Genomic DNA, 23164 nt, shown 5'->3' on the forward strand with positions numbered 1-23164 from the left:
AAGAACTTCAACTTCAGAAATAATCTCTCACCATTAGTAACCAATATCAAATAAGGTAGAGCTGTTTTCAGAAAACAGAAAGGCAAGGTTAGCCTATAAAACTAATAAAACTGATAATTCATGATGTGAATGATATACAAAAAGCAAATATTATGTAACTGAAATATTCACTAATATTTTAAAGATTAGAATATACAATTAATTGGCTTAGAATAATGTATGTGAATAAATTATGAGTTAAATAATAAGGCTTAGAGTCTCTCTGTTCATTTGCATTGTCAACTGGCACATGAGAATGAAAGGAAATATACAAATGCTTAATGCTCATCTTTCAGCAAAGAGAATATGAGTTTTCAGGATTTTAAAACACAAGTAGCAAATATATTTACAAAACTTTGAAGGCAAGTTTGATGTGCCCTCAACGGACACCCTGTGTTCTTTAAACTGTTGTAGACTTTTCCAAGTTTTTACCTTCTTTTGTTCCTTCACCGGTTTTAGCTTTACTATTGGTTTTTTCCGAAGGAAGTTTTGAACATTCTGCTTCTTTATCCTTTGCTTGTTTTTCATCTTTTACTCTTTGTACATCTTCGCTCCTTTTTGAGTGATCGGTTTTCTTTTCAGTCTTTTCCTTCTTCTCTTTCTTTCTTTCTGCCTTTTCATTGCTGTCCGGCTTCTTTTCGCCTTTATCTGCTGATTTGCTTTTTTGGTCACTGCTTTCTTGTTGAGCATCCTTACTGAGCAGAACTGAACTAGTGCTTTCTCTTGTGTGATTTTTCATTTCTTCAGCTGGACAAGGGGGATCACTAAGTTCTTCAGACCGAGGGGCAGCTTCCTGCCCTTCCCCTGCAGAGTCGGGTGTAGATTTTTCTTTATCTGCTGTGTCCTCTGAAGTCCTCTCTTTCTCAGCACTAGCGTCAGTGCTTGCCTGAGATGGGTTTTTTTTGGACATTCTCTCACTGGTCTTGGCATTCGACGTCTCTGTTGAAGCCCGGGCAGCACTAGCTTCTTGGTTGAGAGACGTGATGGTTTCCAAGATGGACATGGCATCACTGGCCACGTTTGCACTGGGCCCGGGGGCAGGGACACCTCGGAGGGAAAGACACGTTTTAGAACAACTTTGTGCAGAAGGTGAAGCCCTCTGCAGATTCAAGGCCACCTGCCACCGTCAGTTTTATGTGACACACACACATACATTTCAGGTACTGCTGCTGAGACTGAACACACTCTCAATTCTCTACCTCTGTAATACAGGATCTTAGGCACTATGCAAATGTGAGAACAGTCTAGTTCCCAGAAAAAGAATATGTTCTCTAATTATTGTAATTATTGCCTCTACTGAAACACACAGACACCCATCCACTACATTATTAAAATAACTATTATTTTTTTTAAAAAAAAAAGAACTGTTATGCCAGTTTAAGAATCTGGGTGATAATTAAAATAACTACAGATGAATGGATAAGAAAGCTGTGGTACATATACACAATGGAGTATTACTCAGCCATTAAAAAGAATACATTTGAATCAGTTCTAATGAGGTGGATGAAACTGGAGCTGATTATACAGAGTGAAATCAGCCAGAAAGAAAAGCAACAATACAGTATACTAACGCATATATATGGAATTTAGAAAGATGGTAATGATAACCCTGTATGGGAGACAGTAAAAGAGACACAGATGTATAGAACAGTCTTTTGGACTCTGTGGGAGAGGGAGAGGGTGGGATGATTTGGGAGAATGGCATTGAAACATGTATAATATCATATAAGAAACGAATTGCCAGTCCATGTTCAATGCATGATACTGGATGCTTGGGGCTGGTGCACTGGGATGACCCAGAGGGACGGTATGGGGAGGGAGGTGGGAGGGGGGTTCAGGATGGGGAACACGTGTACACCCACGGTATGTATGTATGATGTTTGGCAAAACCAATACAATATTGTAAAGTAATTAGCCTCCAATTAAAATAAATAAATTTAAATTAAAAAAAAATAATTACAATTTCATGAGAGTGGCCAAAAAGAGAAATATTTTAACAAACTAAATACCCCTGACGTGGTAATCAGCACAAGAAGAAAAGCAACGGGACTGGCCAAGAATGAAGGCAAAGCACCTTGTGTGATGGTGGAAGAGTCCGGTTTCTCATCATCAGGAGCTGTGCCGCCACTCGTGTCCTCCTTATGATTGAGCGTGGCCAGAAACTCGTGCACAGCTTTCTCCACCTGAGGTCTGAATGTGTGGTTGATCTTTGGATCCACAACCTGAGAAATAATTCGGTCAATACCAGACTCCAACATTCCTGATCTGAAACACAGGATAATTTACAGAAAAGTGAAAAAACAAAAACGAAAATTAAGGTAGTATTAAACAGTCTCCTTTTAAGTAAAGCTGTATCAATTACATATATGTTCTTAAACTGCCTTCTCTCCATTCTCCTTGGATTACAAGAAGAGTACACAACAGAAAATGAGGTTCGCACTACAGTGGCATTTAACAAAGGATACTGCAAAAAAAAATTACATGAAATATGTCACATCTCCACTGCGTCTAGTGGAGATACTAAAGCAGACAGAACAAAAGCAAAACAAAATGCCTTTAGAACGAGACAGAGCACAGTATCTAAAGGCCAGGCTTGTAGGTGACGCTTATCTTACCTCAATCCTGCCCATGGCAGACAGGAATAAGTGACCACTAAAGCTGAATTCTAGGCACGAAATAAACCTATGGATTCTACAACTTTTTTTTTTTTTTTTTTAAACAGAAAGATGTAAGTCTCTCATAAGTATTAGTGTGTCCACGAAAACTGAAGAATACACACCAAGTGCCATTTCCCCAAACTTACAAAAAAGAAAAAAAAAAAAAAGGAAAACTTTAGAAGAACAAAAACAAAGCTTAAGACTTTTGGCCTTCTTATTATCTTCTTGCCTTAAAGACTAAACGATTTATTCATTCAACAATTATGTTCCAAGTGTCTTATACACAACAGGCACCATACTAGCTACTGAGCCACTGCAAATCAGACCTGGTCTCTGTTCTGGTGGGGGTGAGAGACACAAAATACAACATGACAGCCGCTGGGACATACAATACACTATGAGAAAAGAATATTGTCATTATTAGTGATCCCTGAGATGACTTGCGAATGCTTTTCAAAGGAGAAGACATTTAACATGAGTCCTGATTTCCAAAGAAGAGAAGGGAACAACTGTTTCAAAGAAATATCACACGTAAGAGACAGAGGAGCAAAAGGGCCAACAAAGCCTGAAACACGAAGAAAACCACAGAGGCCTCGGAACAAAATAGGAGGACATGCATTTATTTGAAGAATCGCACTTCAACCTTGTTTCTTTCTAACAGAGAAGCTGAGCGGTCACAGTTCCCTGGACACTGTTGGGAGAGCGGGTTTGAGGCCTCCAGCTGTCCCTGCACAAGGCTGAGGTGTCTCTCTCTACTCCCTGCAGGGCTATGTCTGAGTGCCGTGCTGTCTGCAGTGGAGGATGGATGCAATTTGCCTTTCCCGACGCACCTCACAGCCCTGGGATACTACAATTCCATTTATGTGGGCCATAGAGAAAAATGAGACACCATTGCACAAAGTAGGTAACCTGCTTTCTAAAGTTCTAAGATTATTAAAAAAACAAAAAAGCGAATCCTCTGAACACTGTTACATCTTAGATGTGTCTTTAAAATGTAGCAGGTGGAAAAGAAGAAAGGACAAGCAATCTGAAAAATGTTCTAAGGTGCAAGCACAAAGGCACAAAATAAAACACACCCTTCAAGTGATTGCTTCAGTCTCTTTCCCTGATGCCTACGTTCTGGGCCTCCATGTACTTATGTCCTTGCTCACTCAGAGGTCCACTCTGATCTCAGAAATGGAGGCCCACACTAACAACCACACTGTTCCTCGAGGGTTCATTTCAGTGACGTGTGGGTGCAGCCGGGGCTGCCTCATCAAAGGAGGGGAGAAGTCATAGCTCTAGGTTCAAGGGCAAAGCCAAAATGCCAGCAGCTGGCACTGTCTTGGTTAAAGCCACTTTCTTGTCTTCCTTTAAACACTGTACAGTTCAGGTCATCATTTCTGAGCTCCCTTGCATTTTAAGGTTCTGTTGTACAAATGAATGCATAAACAGAGTAAAACTTTTTTTAAACTATTGAGCTGGCAGATTGGTTACTGAACCATGCAAAATTGCAGATATTAAACTATCTTGTCTTATGAAAATGGCAACTGTAAACAGTTCAATCTGAGTCAATTGACTATTTCTCAAAGTACATGCAAAAAAACCGATCTGAAATTGTATTTATAGGTGGAAATACGTTCCTATACCATTAGTAGTTGTCGTCGTTTAGACGTTAAATTGTGTCTGACTCTGTTGCAATCCCATGAACTATAGACGCCGGGCTCCTCTGTCCATGGGCTTTCCTGGGCAGAATACTGAAGTGGGTTGCCATTTCCTTCTCAAGGGGATCTTCCTGACCCAGGGATCAAACCCACATCTCCTGCACTGGCAGGTGAATTCTCACACACTGAGCCACCAGGGAGGCCCTATACCATTAGTTCAGTTCAGTTCAGTTCAGCCGCTCAGTCGTGTCCGACTCTGCGACCCCATGAACTGCAGCACTCCAGGCCTCCCTGTCCATCACCAACTTCCGGGGATCACCCAAACCCACGTCCATCCAGTCGGTGATGCCATCCAGCCATCTCCAGACACAACTAAAAGTTACCTTTTCTTTAGGGTAACTTAAAAATGTTATTTAAGAGACATAAATTTACTAATGTAATTTAAATGAAGGAACAGTTCAATTAAAAATAAGTAAAGTAGCTAGAAGAAAATGTACAGATGTCCCAGTAAGAGCAATGCCTAAACTACCCAAGAGACGACAATTCGCCCGCTCTAGTGCATAGAGGAGGGTCCTCGTCACCCACAGGCAGACTGCCCTCGTGTTAACTGCCGACAGTCACAAGCACCCCCTACTGCAGTGCCCAGCAATCCCTCACCAAACAAGGTTCTGTGAAAACAACGTCATATGTTGGTACAACAATTTTAAGCGCTTGATTTTACATGGGTAAGATTGAATTTAGCTCTTTAAAGAACAGAACAAATGACTGCTTCCCAGCTGTAAAGGTTTTGCTGTGCTAAGGAGTCAATTTCAAGATATGTGCCTTCCATTCAGTCTCTTAACAAATGAAGAAAAAGACAGAATCTAAGACCCTCCCCTTTCCAAACACGCTTTTAAAACAATGTTATTCTTTGTGAAAAAGGAGGCAGCTATGCACACTGTTGCGGGCTGGTGCTCTGTAACTGTGGATAATGTCTGTAAGCCTCCTGCAACCGCCACCCCCCCACCCTTGGCCCCCGACTGACCCCTGGCCTCTGGCTTGACCCCTAGCGCCCCACCCCTTATTTTGGTTACTGTTCTCCTGAAGGTCTGGAAACGAGGAAGCCCCAGGCCTGCTGCCCAACAGGAAAGGCCTTGACTTCTCCCCAGAAGCTATCAGATGCAGCCCTCTAATGGCATCTTGTGATCTCACCTGGACTCTTTCACAGGTTCCTGAATATCTTTTAAAATGTAGACAACAAACCTACTGTCAAATTTCCCTCTTCCCTTCTCTTATTTACTAGGACACGCAGTCTGAGCCCCAGGTTCCTGGTTTCTAGGATTACCTGTGGCTAAATGGGTCTTTGAATCAAAGTGTAAAGTTTTATTTGTGGGGCTTCCTGTGGGTGAACTATCAAGGGAGCAATACACTAGGTAGGTTTGCAAGGTTCCTGAGGGACAAAGAGGGAATTGAGGGGCAACAGCTATAAATTGTGCTTCCCTGGTGGCTCAGACGGTAAAGATCCACCTGCAATGCAGGAGATGTGGGTTTGATCCTTGGGTTGGGAAGATCCCCTGGAGGAGGGCATGGCAAGCCACTCCAGTATTCTTGCCTAGAGAATCCCCATGAACAGAGGAGCCTGGCGGGCTACAGTCTATGAGGTTGCAAAGAGTCAGACACGACTGAGGGACTAAGCACACAATTATAAATCACATTTGTTTAACTGTTTAAAAAGTCATACTTCGTCCCAGCAGATGAACTTGAACATAAACATTTGTCAAGGCAGGAAGAATAAAGCATTTTTAAAACAATGCAAATAAAATAAAATAAAATAAAATAATGCAGTCAGGTTTTCTGGGGTGTGAGGCAGGGAAAGAGGGTTCAAGTCTTCTAAGCCTGGTGAATACTTACATTCATGAACAATATTGTAAATCTGCTCTTTGGGGGAACAAATATGATCTTTTTAGGTCCATCTAAACATTCCGGCTTTTCTTACTCTCTTTGTGTTTGCCAAGAAAAGGACTCTGACAGGTCCAAATGCACCACCTTTCCCTTTCTGGTTATATCATCAGTAAAACCCACAGGCAAAATCACAGGAAAATTAAAAACAAAGGACTCAGCGCTTTCACTGCTAGAGCCAGGTTCAATCGCTGACAGGGTAACTAAGATCTTACAAGTCACACTGAGCCAGGAAAAAGAAAAAGAAAAAGAAAAAAAAGCAAGCAGTTGTATTAGAACATAGAAGACACTGTCTCAAATCAGGAGAAAATGTTTCAATTTCAGTCATCTTTAATGTCTTTATTTGTAAACTAGGAATAATAAAGCCTACTCTTTCAGGACCAAAAAAGTAACTGTAAATGTAACTGTATAGGACACACTGACCAACCTGGCACTTGCCATCCATTCACATCAGATCTAGAGGGCTTTTTTTTGAAGTCACATAGTCACTCCTTCACTATTTCCAAAAGTCTATAGGAACAATCAGACTGTCAAATTTATGAGGGAAATGTGAAGCGATTTAGAGTCTACTCTAAAATTACACTGTATCATTGTATGAAGTAGCCACACGAGACCTGACAAAACTATCACAAGGTGAACAAACTTCTGCAAATGTCTCTGCTTTCAGGCAAGGCACACTGTGACATTCTCAAGCCTTCCTAGGAACTCTGCAGTTCTGAGACTTACTTGAGCACTTGCTGGCGAATATTGTTTCTAAGCTGGTTCTTGTTGAGGTGGGGACTCCATGTATGAGTTGCTAAGTGGTTTGCAACAAAGTTGTCAACACGCTGTCTCAGATTCTGATAGGCAGGCTAGAAAGAAAGAAAAAGATATCAATGTTAAAAACCTCACTGTTACACAATATCAACACTAATATCCATAGTCTCAGGAATCTGAGTATCTTTAGCAGTGTTAACATTTCTCACAGCATCAATGTGGCAACAAAGTTTCATAGATTGACAACCTTGTATTATCCTTCTGCTTCAGGATAATACAAGACCCAGCAATCCCACTGCTGGGCATACACAGCGAGGAAACCAGAATTGAAAGAGACACATGTACCCCAATGTTCATCGCAGCACTGTTTATAATAGCCAGGACATGGAAACAACCTAGATGTCCATCAGCAGATGAATGGATAAGAAAGCTGTGGTACATATACACAATATTACTCAGCCGTTAAAAAGAATTCATTTGAATCAGTTCTGATGAGATGGATGAAACTGGAGCCGATTATACAGAGTGAAGTAAGCCAGAAAGAAAAACACCAATACAGTATACTAACACATATATATGGAATTTAGAAAGATGGCAATGACGACCCTGTATACAAGACAGGAAAAAAGACACAGCTGTGTATAACGGACTTTTGGACTCAGAGGGAGAGGGAGAGGGTGGGATGATTTGGGAGAATGGCATTCTATCATGTATACTATCATGTAAGAATTGAATCGCCAGTCTATGTCTGACGCAAGATACAGCATGCTTGGGGCTGGTGCATGGGGATGACCCACAGAGATGTTATGGGGAGGGAGGGGGAAGGGGGGGTTCATGTTTGGGAACACATGTAAGAATTAAAGCTTTTAAAATTAAAAAAAAAAAAAGATCATAAATAGGCAAAATTTAAAAAAAATAAAATGATGAAAAAAAAAAGACATTCAAATACCATTTATCTAAAACAAAATGTTTACAGATGAATACAAAGACAGATATAGCTAATTAGAAGATAAGATACCAAGAAGTGTTACTGTTAGATGATTTGGAGTGAAGAAATGGAGAAGAGCAGAAGGAAGTGAGCCTTCATTGAGAATAGGGCACCCCAGTTAGACCTTCAAAGTTTCACAACACAGCTGGGACGAGGAAAGGTGGGCTGCACAGGTACAGCGAGCAATTTAAGAGCAGGTGGATGAGAAAACACGGAGTCAGGAGAGTTGGGGAGCCCCCATACCATTAAATGCAATTTTGTTGGAGGAGAGAAAACAAAAAACAGACAAATGAGATTGGAAACATAACCTGGAACCAGGGTTTGGAAGAATTTGGGGACTCATATATGAAGCCTGGAATTATGGGAGAGAGAATGGGAACCCACAGCACATATGAGCAGCATGATATGTGATAGTTGACCTGATATTCCTACGGTGAGAGAGTAAATAGACTCAAGATATTTGCAGGAAAGCAGGCAATAACTAGAAGAATGAAAATCTGTACTGGAGTGGCAAAAATGGGCTGAAAGGCATGGATCCAAGAGAAATTGAGAAGGGACAATCGCTGGAACCAGGTGTTAGATATAAGGCACTGGTTCCTAACTGGGAGCAATTTTGCCTCCCCCCACTCCACCCCCACCCAGGTGACCTCTGGCAATGCCTGGAGACATCTCTGATTGTCAGTGCTCAGGGGAGTTGCTAGTGGCATCCTACCACGCACAGGACAGTCTCCCCCAACAAAGGCCTATCCAGCCCAAGAGCTCAGCTGTGCTAAAGCTGAGCACTCCTGGTACACAAGAAGCAGGAGAGAGGACCCACGCTAACAGGCCATTCTATGCTGCCTGGAAGGACTGTCTGACTGCACACTTCCCTCCTACAAGCTGTCCCCACCACGCGTGCTCTTTACATCTTTTATGTGACTTTTAATGTAGAGAAGTCTGAGTATGCCCGAATGACTTTAAGCAAAACTGTACAACCTCCGATTCTGCTGTTTGCTCCCTTTCCCCTCAAAGTCTACTCTTCAGTCACAAGTGCTCATGATTTCAATGGTGTACACCTACCACTCCTTCTCCCTGTCCATCTGGCAAATTTCTCACCTTCAGAGCTCACCTAACCCGTAAGGCCATCCTGACACCCAAGGTAGACTTCCACGGCCCTTCGCCCATGTACCAACACTCTCATTCAAGTAATTCTTGGTTTGTATTGTATTTTAGGGAGGGGGGCATATTTATCTCCTTACTGAAGTGTAAGCCTTCTCTCACTCTTGTAGTCTTTGTTTTCACACTGCTAGGCAGATAAGCAATTAAAAAATAGTTATCACATGAGATGACTGGGTAACCATGTAGGTAATGGAGATGAGAAAGGTTTTATCCCTCTGTGACACCCCTTGACCCCTTCCAATTACCAGAATTTTGCTAATACCTATGTTCTGTCCTTTATATTCTATCCTCTATTCTATACCTATATTTAGCTGGGAACAATCAAAGGCAAAGGAGAAGGGGGTGGCAGAGGATGAGATGGATAGATAGCATCACCGACTCAATGGACATGAATTTGAGCAAACTCTGGGAGATAGCGGAGGACTGGGAAGCCTGGCGAGCTGTAATCCGAGGGGTCGCAAAGAGTTGGACACAACTTAAGTGACTGAACAACAAATATTCCATCTGACCAAAACTAGTCTCATGATCATTTCTCATGTTCCTCTCCATTTATCCAAAATTCATATGAACGAAACTAATTTTCTCCCCAATGATTCTAAAACATAATTATTCTTCCCAATATTCCCTAACCTCAGAAACATTAGGCTCAAATGTCACAATGTATTTAGCACTCTACTTGCCTATAAAACAACCTTCAACTTGAACTATGAAAGTTAAATCTCTTGGTTTCTAAGTTCTCATTTAGGTAAAAAAGCCTAGTGACTGCGATAATATTTTGGGCTCCATTACTCTTCTGGGGAGAGCTATCTCCTTTTTCCAGTCCAGTTCAGTTCAGTTCAGTCGCTCAGTCGTGTCCGACTCTTTGCGACCCCGTGAACTGCAGCTCGCCAGGCCTCCCTGTCCATCACCAACTCCCAGAGTTCACTCAAACTCACGTCCATCGAGTCGGTGATGCCATCCAGCCGTCTCATCCTCTGTCATCCCCTTTTCCTCCTGCCCCCAATCCCTCCCAGCATCAGAGTCTTTTCCAATAAGCTCCTGGCCAAAAGCCTTCACATCATCATGACTCCTTCTCTTCCACACCTCACCTGAACCAGCAGCAAATCCCGCCAGCATTAGCCTCAGAATACAGCCAGAACCTGAGCACCTCCCATCCGCTCCACTGCTACCACGCCTGTCCAGAGCATTCTCCTTTCCTGCCCAGATTACAGCTGCACACTGGCCTGCATCTAGTCTACCCTTGCTGTCTGAAGTCTGTTTTCCATAGTGCAGCTCGTGCCGATCTTCTAAAGTTAGGGGGACCATGTCATTTACTGTCCAAACCACGTCACGACTAAAGTAAAGGGGGTACTGTTAATGACTCCACAAGGTCAAGCCATCTAAGACGGAAGTCAGATCGCATCCTTCTTCTGCTCTAACACCTGCCAGTGGCTTCTCAGCTCCAGTGAGTGCCAAACTTACCAGGGCTCTGGCAGCTCTGTAAAGGGAGGGTGGCAGGGGGCTCCTACCTCAGCTTCTAGCCCTTCCTCCCTCAGCAGGCTCTGCCTTAGGCCTCCCGCACTCGCTGTGCTCCCCAGCTGGCACGCTCAGCCCCCACCGCTGGAGAGCTCCTTCAGCGATGGCTCAAATGTCACTTCATTCGATCTTCCCTGAACAACTTACGCAAAACACACCACCAACCCCTTCCACCCTCATCCTGCTTTCTCTCTCCCACAGAACCTCTCACGAGTGAGATTTACTTTCTCTGATGGGCTTCGAGCTTCACATCAGCAGGGACTTTCTGCTCACTGCTGTGTCCCTGGTACCTAAAACAATGCCTGGTGTATAATAAGTTATTTGTTGGGTGAATAAACTTACATTATTTCTGTCTCTGATGTTTCTTTTAAATCTGAAAAGAAATAGGCAATAATTATGGTGACCAGGAGCCATTTCCAGCCAAGAAAGTATCCAAAAACCGGCCTTTACGACCTGGAGTGAAAGGGGCCACATTCACTTGGTCAGGGAGCACCCTGCTGAGTCCCTAGAGGTGGGTCTGCCTTGATTTTCCCTCCTCACGTGCCACTCGGTGCACAGGGGTTGGAATGGCTTTGAAACCTGGCTCCGGGGATCTGGAGACCACAGCAGAGGTCAGCATTAGCTGGATTTTGGGCTGCATGTTCATGTCAACCTGTGTACTTATCCTAGTTATCATTAGATTGTCAAACCAACGTGCTGCTTTCTTTCTCCCCAAGAAATGTTTTAGGACTCTACTTTGAGAGGCTCTCGCAGGAATATTACAGGCACAACAACAATATTCAGAGGGAATGTGGATGCAGAAAAAGTTGAGCCTTAAATACTATAGCTCCCCACCCCCCCCAACTGCTGGTGTATTTGAATTTTCATCTGCATACACAATGATGACATATGGATTTGTAGGTTTCTAAGGACAGCAAAGTGAAATCTCTACTTGCAAAATTAAAAAAAAAAAAAAAGCTTTACTTTTTGACAGCTGGGTAACATTTACTTCCCCATGTCCTGTGAGGGGGAAAAAAAAAAGGATGGAAGGAAGGGAGAGGGAGGAAGAAAGTCAACTGGCATCATTTTCAAACAGGCAGTGCGCATATTCCCTAAAATGAAGTGAGCAAACTACATACTACCTACATAAATAAATATCCCCAAGAAAATTGAATTTCATGTGGTTCAGAAACTCCAACACCCCCAAAAGGCACATTCTATTTCTGGTCTACAAAGGTGGGCCAGAGTTTTTAAAAGGGATGTCCCCAGACTGTCAGAAAGGTTTCCCCAGAGGAGACAAGGGAATGGTGTGTGCTTCACCTCAAAGCCCTTTCCTCAAAGAAACAAGCTTCTTTAGAAGAGCTGAACATGTTATGTGAAAACCCTAACCCCACCGAAACTCTGAACTAATGAACCAAACCAGATCTAAATTTAAAAAAATGTTTTCCCCCAACTGTTTCCAACCAAAGCTTCCTGCTTCACTTGCTTCTGCACCTACTGGGTTTCCATCCATCTACTGGATGCACCTTACCGTTTTCTCTACTCAGCCTTTGCAGAACCACCCAAGTTGACCCGCTCCTGCTAACCCCTCTTCACTTTGACACTTGGTACATACTCCTTTTCCCTTCCCAGCCCCGCTCTTTTTGTACAGGGAACCTTTCCCCATACACCCTTTACTCTTCGCAACTCACTCTTCTGCCCAGTCCTTCTTCCACTTCAGTGTCTGCCGTCACCTCTCCTCCGTCCTTTGCTCAGTTTCCTCTACCCCTCCCCTCTCATCCCTTCTCCCTTCTCACTTTAGAGACATTACTTGGCCTGAGCGATTAAATCAGAGTCCCTGGGGGAAACAAAAGCCCCATCTCCGTACCCCACCTTTCCATCGCCCCTCACCGCATCGCAACACTGCAAACAATTCGATTCATTACCATTTAGCGCTTTCTCCGAAGGACACAGACCTGATGCTTACCAGCAATCTTCAAGAGAGACGGCAAAAATAACTTGGGACACAAAGTAAATCGGGGGGCGAAGGGCGGGGTTGGGGGGGCGGCGAGTGGAAATCATAGATGAAAGCGCCGTTAGCCTTAGTACAGACGAGCCTCCAAAAGAACAGCAACTCGGTGTGGCTCACCCCTATATTCCCAGCACCTAAGGAGTGCCTGGAACGTAGGAGATGCTTAACGCTAGTCTTTTAAACCAACGGAAGGCTGAGCGAATGAATGAACACAGCGAGCCCCGCACAGCGCCGGGCACGAAGCGGTCGCTCAGAGAGGAAGCGGCTGCGCAGGGAACTCCGGGGTGGGGAGGCGGCGCGCTCCAGAGCAGCCCCGGGGCTGGGGACGCCGAGGCAGCCGCCGGCCCACCGACCGACGGCGGGCCACCGACCGACGGCGGGCCACCGACGGCCTGCCCGGCAAGGCGGCAGCCCGCGGGGCCGTCCCCGGTCCCCGCCCGCCCGCAGCTCCCCCGCGCGCCCCGCACCTTGGTGTCCACGTCGGCCAGGCAGTCCCTGCGGAACTGGTCGAAGAGCCCCTGGCTCTTGAGGTGGTTCACGATCATGGCCACGAGCTGCGGGTCCCCGGCGCCGGCGCCCGCTCCCCCGGCCCCGCCCGCGCCCGGGCCAGTCCCTGGGCCGGGCGGCGGCGGCGGCGGCTGCGGCTGCGGCGGGGGAGGCGGCGGCGCGGGAGGAGGAGGCTGTGGCTGCGGGTTGGTGGCCATGGCGGCCTGGGCCCGGAGAGGAGCGCGGTGAGCCCCGGGCGGGCGGCGCTCCTGGGAGGCGGCGGCTGCACCGGTCCCGCCGCTTGAGGGAAGCCAACGGGATGTTGTTACGGAACCAGCGGATCCAGAGTGACCCCGGAAGTGAAAGGGAACTCCGGTGGGGGGAGGGGAGAAGGAAGGAGGAAGGAAGGGAAAAAAAAAAAAAAAGCGGTGACAATGGCAACAGAGGCGGGTCTACGGCGGCCGCGAGGGGCCAGTTCCGGTCTTCGCTGAGTGCGGGCATCCTCGCGAAGCTGGGCTGCGTGGGAGTCGGCGGCCTGAAGCCCGGCTGCTCAGACAGCGAGCGGCGGGCGGCCGCCTGGGGCCTGGGTCTGGAGTCCTGGGCGGTCGGGCGTACGACTGGCGCCACGCCCCGGGGCCCGAGGGCCGACTGGGTGCCGGTACGCGGGGCCGGGCCGGCCGGGGCAGGGGAGCGAAACCTAGGACGGGTTCCAGCCGCGGTGGCGTTCAAGCCTGACACTCTTGTTCCTGTTTCCCAGAGCGGTTGAGATCCGTAGACATTCCCGTGCAAACGCGTGGGTAGAACTGCTTACTCTTAACTCTCCCAGACCTCCTTGTTCTCAGCCTGGGACCTCCCAGCTGCCCGCCCCATCCCTTTTTTCCCTGGAGCATCCTCCATTGGGTCTGTGGCCAAGAATCCGATCCCTCCAGCGCCTCCTTGCTACCCGGGAAGACAAACCCCCACCCCCACCCCACCAGGCTTTCAGCTCTCAGGGTGTTGCTTCTGATTAGTTTGATCATTTGGCAATGCTTATAAAGCACGCTCGCTAGGTGCCAGGCGTGGCATTTGGTTTAGATGCATGAATTCACACAGTCTTCCGAACAGCGGTAAACTAGCTCTCAGTTCAGTTCAGTCGCTCAGTCGTGTCCGACTCTGCGACACCATGGACCGCAACACGCCAGGCCTCCCTGTCCATCATCAACTCCCGGAGTTTACTGAAACTCATGTCCATCAAGTCGGTGATGCCATCCAACCATCTCATCCACTGTCGTCCCCTTCTCCCGCCTTCAGTCTTTCCCAGCATCAGGGTCTTTTCAAATGAGTCATTTCTTCTCATCAAAGTGAAAGTGAAGTTGCTCAGTCGTGCCGATTCTTTGCGACCCCATGGACTGTACCCTACCACGCTCCTCCGTCCATGGGATATTCCAGGCAAGAGTACTGGAAAGGGTTGCCATTTCCTTCTCATCAGGTGGCCAAAGTATTGGAGTTGCAGCTTCAGCATTAGTCCTTCCAATGAACACACAGGACTGATCTTTAGGATGGACTAGTTGCATCTCCTTGCAGTTCAAGGGACTCTCAAGGGTCTTCTCCAACACCAGAGTTCAAAAGCATCAATTCTTCAGAGCTCAGCTTTCTTTATAGTCCAATTCTCATATCCATACATGACTAGACTACTGGAAAAACCATAGCCTTGACGGACCTTTGCTGACAAAGTAATGTCTCTGCTTTTTAATATGCTGTCTATGTTGGTCATAACTTTACTTCCAAGGAGTAAGTGTCTTACAATTTCATGGCTCTAGGCACCATCTGCAGTGATTTTGGAGCGTCCCCCCCCCCCCCCCCCCCCCGCAATAAACTAGCTCTAAACTAGCACTAAACTACTATCACTCATTTCCACATCAGGAGACTGAGATCCAAGAAAGATTAATAGTCCAAGGTTACATAGCAAACCAACTGATTCTGGACTGAGTCTTTTAATCTTTAAAATAGTTATTAGTATGTGATGGAGGGCAGAAGGAGAAAGGGACGACAGAGAATGAGATGGTTGGATGGCGTCACCGACTCAATGGACATGGGTTTGGATGAACTCCGGGAGTTGGTGATGGACAGGGAGGCCTGGTGTGCTGCGGTTCATGGGGTTGCAAAGAGTCGGACATGACTGAGCGACTGAACTGAAAGCAAAGTGAATATTGCACATGTTTATAATTAGTTGATAAAATGTTAAAGTTATGGGAAGGTACATCTTTTGGTGAAATGGATATTGTTGCTTTTTAAAACCCATAAATCTATGGATGAATATGTGTTACTGCTAAAATGGGAAGGACTGAGCAACAGTTTTCTTCATATTTCTAGTTTCTGTAGCTGTGTGACCTGAGAAATTGAGTTCATATAAACATGTACTGTACCTGGAAACAAAGTTTTACTATAGCGATATCACTCAGTTCTTGATCTCAAAAAATTAAATTTGATGATCTTTGCGATCTTTTTCAGTTAGACCCTGTTTCAATTTTGCTGAAAGTCAAAACTTGAAAACCACTCAACTTGCCAAAGGGTTACCTAGTCCTTGTTTTTTCCATTTTTCAGTTTCTGGAACATATACCATATAGGCTTTATCAAGGCATCAGATGACAAGCAGTTAAAAAAGCAGCAAGCAGTTAAAGAAGAAAAACAAAAGTGACATGAAGTGACTATGAATTAGACATTAAAGAGTTGGACACGACTGAGTGACTGAACTGAAGAAATGAGATGTATGTGTCTTGTTTAACCTGATAGTGGTCAAACTGGGAAATATCTAAACATGGTTCATTTGCATAAGCAGTTCTGGATAAAATGCCCCCCCCCCTTTTTTTTTTTCGGTTACAGGTGGTTCAGTTTTGTTTTTATCAGAACTTTGCAGCTAATGAAACAGCTCATTAAAGTTGAAACTGTCCAATATAGGAAATATTTGTTATTATAACCTAATCAACAGCTGTTTTCATCATCAGACTAGCCAAATAAGCCCCACTGGATTTACTTTCTGTCAGAAACAGTTTGACTTCATTGTTTCAATTCAAGTAAAGTGTTCATTTTGAGGAGTATAATGAAGATTTGTTGTTTAATGGCTAAGTCTGTCTGACTCTTGTGACCCCATGGACTGTAGTCAGCCAGTCTCCTCTGTCCATGGGATTCTCCAGGCAAGAATACTGGGGGGGGGGGGGGGTTGCCATTCTCTTCTCCAGGAGACCTTCCTGACCCAGGGATCAAACCCATATCTCCTGCTTAGCAGGCAGATTCTTTACCCCTGAGCTACCAGGGAGGCCCATACAGAGTGTAGAAAATCCTAAATATCCTAAAACATAATAAAGTGAATTAACTATAGTTTAAATAGATAATTCACACTTGGTCTCATAAAATGTATGTTAGCTATCTTATTGAGTAACTCACACTTAATCTTAAAGAAATAAGAATATTTGTTTCCATGGATTTGTTACACTGGGTACATACATACTGGATACAGCATAACTTTGAACAATTTTTTAGCCTTGGAAAACATTCTAGTTACATTGGAAAGAATCAGGGTCACTGACTGCACTGCCTTAGCTGTTCCAGCCTGCTCTTCTTTCCACTTGAAGACAGGTCCTAGGGATGAGTACTGTGAATACATGAGGTGGAAGTGGGGTGACATGTAAATCTTTAAAAAAAAAAGAAAAAGAGCTGTTTTAAGTGATCATTATTTCTTACCAATGGCCTTGTTGTTTTGTTCTCTACTCTTACAGTTTCTTTAGAAACAGTAATATAATTTTTGATAATAGTGGGAGTGTATGACCTCTTGGCGAGGTCTTCAGAATAATTTGCCATTGGTCTCCTACCCCACTATATGTATGTTTGAATTCAGAGTATCTCAACTAGAATCAAATACCTTATCCCTGAGTATGACTTTTGGTTTCCCATGTCTGATGCTCAGGTGACAGTTAAACAGATTTTGCAAACACTTTGGGAAAGAGAGGAACCATGGTGGGTTATTGGGCAGTCCTTTGTATCCTTGGGCACCAGACGGCTGCCAACTATCCAACTCCTGTGGTTTCTTCTCTTTTTTACAGTTCAGCAGGCCCCACTACACACCCCTACCCAATCCCCCAAACCCTGTTTCTAGGGGCTAATCCTGTGAAAGTCAGCCATCACTCACAGTGGTGATCTCCTAACCCCGTGGAGTCTACCTACTCATTCGGCAAAGTGCCTGGTTCTCTTGCCCTCACATCCCCAGGCCCCACTCCCAACTAGGCCTCAGGTCTTGCCTTCCATGATCAAAAGGCCAGTGAATATCATTTCCTAAATGACTTTCCATCAGCTCAAAGTTCAGTTGAAATCTTGAAAGTTTGAGAACTTTCACCTGATCTGGGATGAGCCTCCCAGTGCCATGGGACAAACAATGGTCATGAAACGTCTCTCAAATATTGATCAAAATTCGGGCCATGGAGAGGGACTGTGAAACGGACTATTTCCTGCCATGTCAGTAAACAAGGGTGTCACAGTTGTTAGTGACTGCAGCCCTCCAGTGTGGGCCCTAAGGGAATTCAGGAAAGACAAGAATACCTGCTATGTAACAGTTACCACACTGTAGCCACACCCTATGGTGAGCCCCGAGGTAAGGAGACTCAGGACGTGAAGACAGGATACTGGTCCCAGATAGGTGAGGTACACATGAAAGGAATGATTCCAGTGAGCCCAGACTCTTGCATCTACACATACGAGGAAAAGCATGAAATTCCTTAAGTTGAGATACCTGGTTTTCCTTAATTAATAAGAATATTTTGATGTTCAGACTACCTGCCCCTTATTGCAAACCTCGACATAAGCTATCTCCTCCCCCTACCTCCTCGGAACAGTTCCCTCAGGGTCACTTGAGATGCTATCTCCCGGGCTTGAAGTCCTAAAAATTCCCACAAAATAAGACATAACTCTCAACTTCTAGGTTGTGACTAGTTTTTAAAGCAACACCTTTTTCAATGATAGCAAAACACATTTTAAGGTGGGATTCAAAACACTCCCATTGATGGTTTTTGTAAGAGGAAGTGAAGAGGATAATATGAATCATTAATATTTGTCTTTCCAGAGTGAACCCTGTGGTCACAGCTAATCTCTTATTTCTGTGCCGTATATAATACTCAGGGAAGATGGAGTGACATTAATAGTTGGGAAGAACATTATAAAGTGTTAATTTGAGGGGAGAATTGCTTTTCTTTTTTTTTTTCCTGAAAGAATTTGAAGGGATTGTCATGACTTGTGAAACAGGAGGGAAGGGGGCAGGGCACACCCTTTAGAAGAATGATATGGCCATAGGACTTGAAAAATCTTGGTTAGAGGGAATTCTCTTGTCCAGCAGTTAAGAATCCATACTGCGATGAAGGGGGTGCATTGATCCCTGGTCAGGGAACTAAGATCCCACATACTGGGGAACAGCTGGGTGCCTATGCCACAGCTGGGGAGTCCATGTGCCTGCAATGAAAGATTGAGCATGATGCAATGAGGATCCTGTGTGCTGCAACTAAGACTTGATCAAGCAAAACAACAACAAAAAAAATCGGTTAGAACCAATCAGGTCCAGGATGGTGGACCTTCCAGTGGACCAGGAACCAAATCAAATGCCCCTTGTAATACACTGACAGAAGCTAAGTGACACACCCACCAGGACCAGGATGATTCTGAGACGAACAATAAAATGCCCCAAAGTGGGTGGTGGCCCAATCTTTGCCTATTCCTCCAAATAATTGGAATAACCCACTCATTAGCCTATGAAATCACCTAACCTGTAAAAACTAACCACACCATATTTTGAGGCTGCTCTTACCTTCTGAGATGGCCCACGCTTTGTTTGTGAATTTGTATGTATGTGTGTGTGTGTATATCTGTGCTCAGTCATTTCTGACTCTGCGACCCCGTGGTCCAGGCTCCTCTGTCCATGAAATTTTCCAGGCAAGAATACTGGAGTGGGTTGCCATTTCCTCCTCCAGGGGGTCTCCCTGACGTAGGGATTGAACTCCCGTCTCCTGTGTCTTCTTCCTCTGACAGGTGGACTCTTTACCACTCACACCACCTGGGAAGTCTGTGGAGTGTGTGTCTCTCTAAATAAACCCACTTCTTACCTATCACTTCTCTTGACTGATTCCTCTGCAACAAGACATCAGGAGCCTCGCATTCACCGGGAACATTTGGAAGTGAGAGTAGCACAAGGGGATGGCAAGGTGGCGAGGAGGAAGGACAGTTGGGGACATTATTCTGCAGAGGTTGGAAACCCCCTCATTCCCTGCCAGGCTAGGAGTGGCCAGGAGTACCTGGATGAGCTGCAGGACTAAAGAGGACAACTGAGTTCTAGCAGGTGGGAAGACAGGAGATGGGTTTGGAACAGCAAGATAGCAATGACAACAGAGAATGAGGATTGGACTTTGGAGCAGGAAACCCAAAGGAGCAGAAAATTCATGATTTGGGGGTAAGGTGTGAGTGATTTGGGGAAAGAGTGGGAGAGAAGTTTTCTGGTGAAATGGGACATACCGATCACCTTAGTTATTCATACTTGGTGTGGGAGAGTCCTGTATGAATCATCAGGAAGGTTAGCAGTGGCTCTCAAACTTTCAGTTCAGTTGCTCAGTCATGTCCAACTCTTTGGACTGCAGCACACCAGGCCTCCCTGTCCATCACCAACTCCTGGAACTTACTAAAACTCATGTCCATCAAGTCGGTATGCCATCCAACCATCTCATCCTCTGTCGTCCCCTTCTCCTGCCTTCAATCTTTCCATCATCAGGCTCTTTTCAAACGAGTCAGTTCTTCACATCAGGTGGCCAAAGTATTGAAGTTTCAGCCTCAGCATCAGTCCTTCCAATGAACATTCAAGATTGATTTCCTTCAGGACTGACTGGTTTGATCTCCTAGCAGTCCAATGGACTCTCAAGAATTTTTTCCAACACAACAATCCAAACTTTAGTGAGCATTAATGACTCTCCGGGAGGACTTTTAAAACTGCTGCCCTCACCCTCAGAACCTCACTTTTGATAGGTGTAGGGCAGGGCCTGTTGTTCAGTTGCTAAGTCATGTCAAAGGTTTGTCATTGACTGCAGCACACCAGGCTTCCCTGTCCTTCACTCTCTCTTGGAGTTTGCTCAAATGCATGTCCATTGCATTGGTGATGCCATCCAACCATCTTACCCTCTGCTGTCCCCTTCTTTTTTTTGCCTTCAATCTTTGCCAGCATCAGGGTCTTTTCCAATGAGTCGGCTCTTCGCATCAGGCGGTCAAAGTATTGGAGCTTCAGCTTCAGCAACAGTGCTTGCAGTGAATATTCAGTGTTGATTTCCTTAAAGATTGACTGGTTTGATCTCTTCAAGAGTTAACAAATGCCCGTGGATCACCATTTGAAAAACAAGGGACTAGACTATGTCTCACATAGGCCTTTATCTGTGTTACCTGCTTTTAGAAATAAAGTTTTATTTAAACCCCATTCAGTTTGCTTTTTCCTCCCATTGTCTGCGTCTGCTTTTGCTGCAAGGCCAGGGCTGAGGCAACGACTGCATGGCTTGCAGCACTGAGAAGATTTACCATCTGGCCTTTTATAGAAAAGGTTTGTCAATTCCTGGAATAAAAGGAGGCAGCGAAGTTGTGATTGTGACCCTTCAGAATTGGGAAGCCTGTATTCAAGAACTTCTGCCTGTCACTAGATAACAAGTTGCTTCTCTGAACAATGAAGATAATGTCTAGTTCACAGGGCTATTGTACGGCCAAGCCAACTCACACAAATAACAATGTGACATATACCATTTTGTCACAGGACAGTTTGCCATATGCTGCCCAGATGAAATGGATTGTTAAGAATGAGTGGAGAGACTTCCCTGGTGGGCCAGTGGCTAAAACTCTGTGCTCCTAATGCAGGGGGCCCAGGTCCCATCTTTGGCCAGGGGACTAGATCCCATGTGCTGCAACCAAGATCCAGCACAGCCAATGAGATACTAAATAAATAAATAAAAAGAGCCGGTGGGATTTGGACAAAGAGAGGGGAGATTCTGCATGCTGAGGAAGGAGCACGTTAAAGAAAAGTGTCCAAGTTTGCCTTTATTATATCGTACTGGGGGTGCAAGATGTGCTCACGAAATGCTCATTGAGTTAGTATCATATATTTATTTCATTTTTGTCAGAAATATTCTGTGACGTAGCCCAGCCAGTCAGTGCTCCGTTGTGTCTGACTCTTTGAGACCCTGTGGACTGTAGCCTGCCAGACTCCTCTGTCCATGGGGGTTTTCCAGGCAAGAATACTGCAGTGGGATCTTTTCGACCCAGGGATTGAATCTGTGTCTTCTGGGTCTCGTATATTGAAAGGTGGATTCTTTACTGCTGAGCCACCAGGGATGGAGCTCATCAATTATCTGAACTGTCTGTGAATGTACAGGCAGATTTGCTACAGCGTGAAGAAACTGCTCCTAGCTTTGGGGGAGGAGATATGGCAGGGATGTGTACGCGCGGGCTCAGTTGCTCGGTCGTGTCTGACTCTTTTCGACCTCAAGGACTGTGGCCCACCAGGCTCCTCTGTCCTTGGGATTCTCCAGGCGAGAGTACTGGAGTGGGTTGCCATTTTCTTCTCCATGGCAGGTATACTTAGACAAGATTCTAAAATACAAATTTTCTCATCAAGGTTTGGGAAACTCTGAAGGCCATTTGTAGCCCCCTTATGTGATTGGAGAAGGAAATGGCAACCCACTCCAATATTCGTGCCTGGAGAATACCATGGAAGGAGGAGCCTGGTGGGCTATAGTCCATGGGGTCGCAAGGAGTCGGACACAACTGACTGACTTCACTTTCACTTTCACTTTATGTGATTGTTGACCTTTTTGTCCCATTTTTATTCCATGTTTTCTAGTTTTAATGTGTTTTTGTTTTCAGAAGGTAACATTACTTTATATGCAGGTAACATTACTTTTTTCATATTTCTTTGCTTTCAAGATTTACATCTAGCAGCTATAGCAACAAAATATATAAAAAAGTAAGATTTATTATGAAGTTAAGAAGCCGTTGTCTATTAAAGTTACTGAATTGCTAGCTGTTTTGACAACTGAAATGGCAGTTTATCAAATGGCTTGAAATAAAAGGTACTCCTTTACATGCTTATGAAAATGGAAAGGAATTTTGCATTTAGAAGAGTTAGTCTTCAATATTACTGTTTTAATTTAAAAAATAGCCTTAAGGGGTTTGAGTGTGCATTTATGAATATTCTAAATAATAGTTGGCACCCTGAAAACTGAAAGTTACATCTCCTGGAATGAAATTAGAAAAAAGTAGAAATGAAATAAGATCTGTAGAAACGATGTAATATTATCTGAATCAGCTAATTCCAATCCTGGTCTTCTGGGTAGAAATTCTGAGAGGAATGAGAAAACAGTGATTATAACCAAGAAATTGTATACCTAAGTGATGAAAGCATTCTACCTCTGAATAAAGAATCTTTTCAGAGGGGAAATGGCTGGAATGTCATCTATGAAAGCAATGGATCCAGTGTCTGGAACTGACCTTGTTTCTACAGAAAGCATGCATTTGCTGAAGGGCACTCGCCACTGAGATCATCTAATTCATTCCTCTCTGACTCTGTGATCATTAGACAAGCTTTGAGTCAAATCTGGCTTTATTTTTAACTTTGCCTCTAGGAAGAAAAATTGCTGATCAGCAAATATAGTAAGCTCTTCACTTGGCGCTAATAATACTCCCCAGGAATGGTTTTTTAAAATTTATTTTTAATTGGAAAATAATTGCTTTAAATGTTGTATTGGTTTCTGCCATACAAGATGATTCAACCATAAGTATACACATATTCCCTCCCTCTTGAACCTCCCTCTTAGCTGCCCCATCCCACCTCTCAGTTGTCACAGAGTGTGAGTTTGAGCTCCTTGTGTTATATAAAACAGTAGCTGTCTATTTCACACACAGTAATGTTCCAGTTCTACTGTCTCAATTCGTCCCACCCTCTCCTTCCCCT

General features: G+C 44.7%; 1 protein-coding gene across 1 annotated transcript in view; it reads right to left on the bottom strand.

Annotated features, from left to right (window-relative positions):
- The window catches only part of BOD1L1 (biorientation of chromosomes in cell division 1 like 1), a 55439-nt gene extending 42051 nt beyond the window's left edge, over positions 1-13388 (bottom strand). Inside the window, exons 1-4 of the mRNA XM_068974794.1 lie at positions 13152-13388; positions 7004-7128; positions 2114-2304; positions 472-1086 (exon numbers count right to left, since the gene is read on the bottom strand). Coding sequence (XP_068830895.1) covers positions 472-1086; positions 2114-2304; positions 7004-7128; positions 13152-13388 — 1168 coding nt within the window. The remainder of the gene's footprint in view (positions 1-471; positions 1087-2113; positions 2305-7003; positions 7129-13151) is intronic.
- Between the last annotated feature and the right edge of the window lie 9776 nt (positions 13389-23164).

The sequence above is a fragment of the Capricornis sumatraensis genome, chromosome 7, assembly GCF_032405125.1.
Source record: "Capricornis sumatraensis isolate serow.1 chromosome 7, serow.2, whole genome shotgun sequence".
Taxonomy (NCBI): Eukaryota; Metazoa; Chordata; class Mammalia; order Artiodactyla; family Bovidae; genus Capricornis; species Capricornis sumatraensis.